Below are 2,407 nucleotides of genomic sequence, written 5' to 3' on the forward strand. Positions count from 1 at the left end.
TAGAAAATTCTTAAGAAATAATTTACTTTGCATGCTGAAATGTGATAGTTGTTGAACAATTCCCCATTTTCTCTTCTCTGAGTACTCATAATTACTGACAATGCTAATTTAATCTATGTTATTTTTGAAAACTTTAAGTAACACACAAACGTAACCAAGTCATACTTCTCCACCCCTGACTAGATTGTTTCACTTGCAGGATCTTTTCTAGCTCCTTCCTTTCAGAATGAACTATTTACTATTACATAAATGCCAATTTTATTTAGTCACTTTTATTTTTGTCTACAGACAGCTGGGTTTTTTTTTTTTCTCTAAATTGGCTATTATATATGGTGCTATAATAAAGATTAAAGTAAAGATAACACTCTGAGCTTTTAAGCATACAAAATTATTTAACATCTTAAAATATACAATTAGATGTCATATCCTAATAACATAAACTATAAACATGGGTGATATTGTGAAGAAGTAAATATTATTAACATGTAGGAACATATTTGAATGAGTGGAAACTTTGTACACTGTTGATGAAATATAAACAAAGCATATTAATTGTTGAGAACAGTGGAGGAAATTCCAAAAGAGTTAAAACTGGACTAACATTGACTCAATAATAATATAATCAAGAAACTGAAACTAAACTATTTCTACAAATCTCTTTTAATTTTGTTCTACTTGGTTTCTTGTCTCCATATGTGCTCTCAATCCCATGGTCATAGGGTAAGGCTTCTACAGTTCCAAAGGAAAGGTAACGCAAAGAAGAAGACTAAGCAATTCTCCAATATCTGAGTCCTGAGACTCTGGAGTCTCCAGCCTTGTCCAGGATAAACACATTCTTCACCTTGGTCCAGCCTGCTCTGGTTCCTGTTTGACTCATCCAAGCTTTCTTTCTTTATCCCAGCTCCCTGAAGCATACACTAGTCTCAATGCTAAAGTCAAATGCAACCTTTGTAACAGAGTTCCTCTTTGAAGGTTTCTCCAGCTTTGGTTGGCAGCACAGGCTTGCCTTTTTTGCTATTTTCCTAACATTGTACTTTCTGACTCTGTCTGGAAACGTGATCATTGTGACAATTATTCACCTGGATCATCATCTCCATACTCCCATGTACTTTTTCCTGGCCATATTGTCCATCTCTGACACTTGCTATACTGTGACCATTATACCACGAATGCTCTCTGACCTCCTCAATCCTTACCACACTATTGCTTTTCAAGACTGTGTGGTCCAGATCTTCTTTTATCTAACTTTTGGCATAAACAACTGTTTCCTACTCATGGTCATGGGATATGACCGTTATGTGGCCATCTGCAACCCCTTAAGGTATTCCGTTATCATGGGTAGGAAGGCCTGTATGCTCTTGGCATCTGGGTCACTGGGAATTGGCCTAGGCATGGCTATTGTCCAGGTTACATCAGTGTTTAGCCTACCCTTCTGTGATGGCTTTGTTATACCCCACTTCTTCTGTGATGTGAGACCCCTGCTGAAGCTGGCCTGCACAGATACCACTATCAATGAGATCATCAACTTTGTAGTTAGTGTCTGTGTCCTTATTCTACCCATGGGTGTGGTCTTCATTTCCTACGTTGTGATCATCTCCACCATCCTTAAGATTGCCTCAGCTGAAGGTCGGAAGAAGGCCTTTGCCACCTGTGCCTCCCACCTCACAGTGGTCATCATACACTATGGCTGCACTGCAATCATCTACCTAAAGCCTAAATCCCAGAGCTTGCTGGGGCAGGATAGGCTCATCTCAGTGACCTACACTCTTATCACCCCTCTTCTGAACCCTTTGGTTTACACTCTGCGGAATAAGGAGGTCAAAGATGCCCTACGCAGAGCCATCTGGCAGAAACAGCCTTCCTCTTAATCAGGCTCATTTTCAAATTTCATTTCCTTCAGTTTGTGAATATGCACTTAGTTTCTAACAATGCCTTTGTTTATGGTATCAGAAAGACCAGATACATTAATGATTAATAACCTAGATGCTTCCTTCTATGCCATCAGAATTCTTTGTGCTATGCTCTAGAGGAATGAGATAATGATTTTATATACTTTATATATTGTATACATTTTCTACTGAGTTTAAGTAGAAAGAACCTAGGTTACTTATGGCCAGAGGATTGGTAGTCTTTTAATTGAAACCTTTTGCCCAACAGTAAGGATCATGGTTGACTAATATTTTTTCACTTCCCTGCCCAACACTTTCAAACCTAGACCTTGCTCAATATTACAGACAAGCTTCTTTGTGTGTAGACCTGCTCACATGTGCACATGGGTGCACTCTTCGTGAGGATTTTGTGAGTTGCAGGCATGCGTCACAGAGTCACCTTTAAACCAATGATAGACTTCATATATAATGGCAGAAACTGTACAGCAGGTTGTATACAATGAGCTGGTGCTATATGT

At 38.8% G+C, this 2,407-nt stretch overlaps 1 protein-coding gene across 1 annotated transcript; it reads left to right on the forward strand.

Moving 5' to 3' along the window:
- Positions 1–881: 881 nt before the first annotated feature.
- Positions 882–1,914, forward strand: LOC110565357 (olfactory receptor 10J3-like). The gene has a single exon (XM_021663032.2). The coding sequence runs from the start codon at positions 927–929 to the stop codon at positions 1,866–1,868; it is 942 nt and encodes a 313-aa protein (XP_021518707.2). The 5' UTR covers positions 882–926; the 3' UTR covers positions 1,869–1,914.
- Positions 1,915–2,407: the final 493 nt, after the last annotated feature.

Source organism: Meriones unguiculatus, chromosome 11 (assembly GCF_030254825.1).
Source record: "Meriones unguiculatus strain TT.TT164.6M chromosome 11, Bangor_MerUng_6.1, whole genome shotgun sequence".
Taxonomy (NCBI): domain Eukaryota; kingdom Metazoa; phylum Chordata; class Mammalia; order Rodentia; family Muridae; genus Meriones; species Meriones unguiculatus.

Coding starts and splice junctions, on each gene's coding strand:
- LOC110565357 (XM_021663032.2), top strand. CDS start 927: ATGCTAAAGTCAAATGCAACCTTTGTAACAGAGTTCCTCTTTGAAGGT.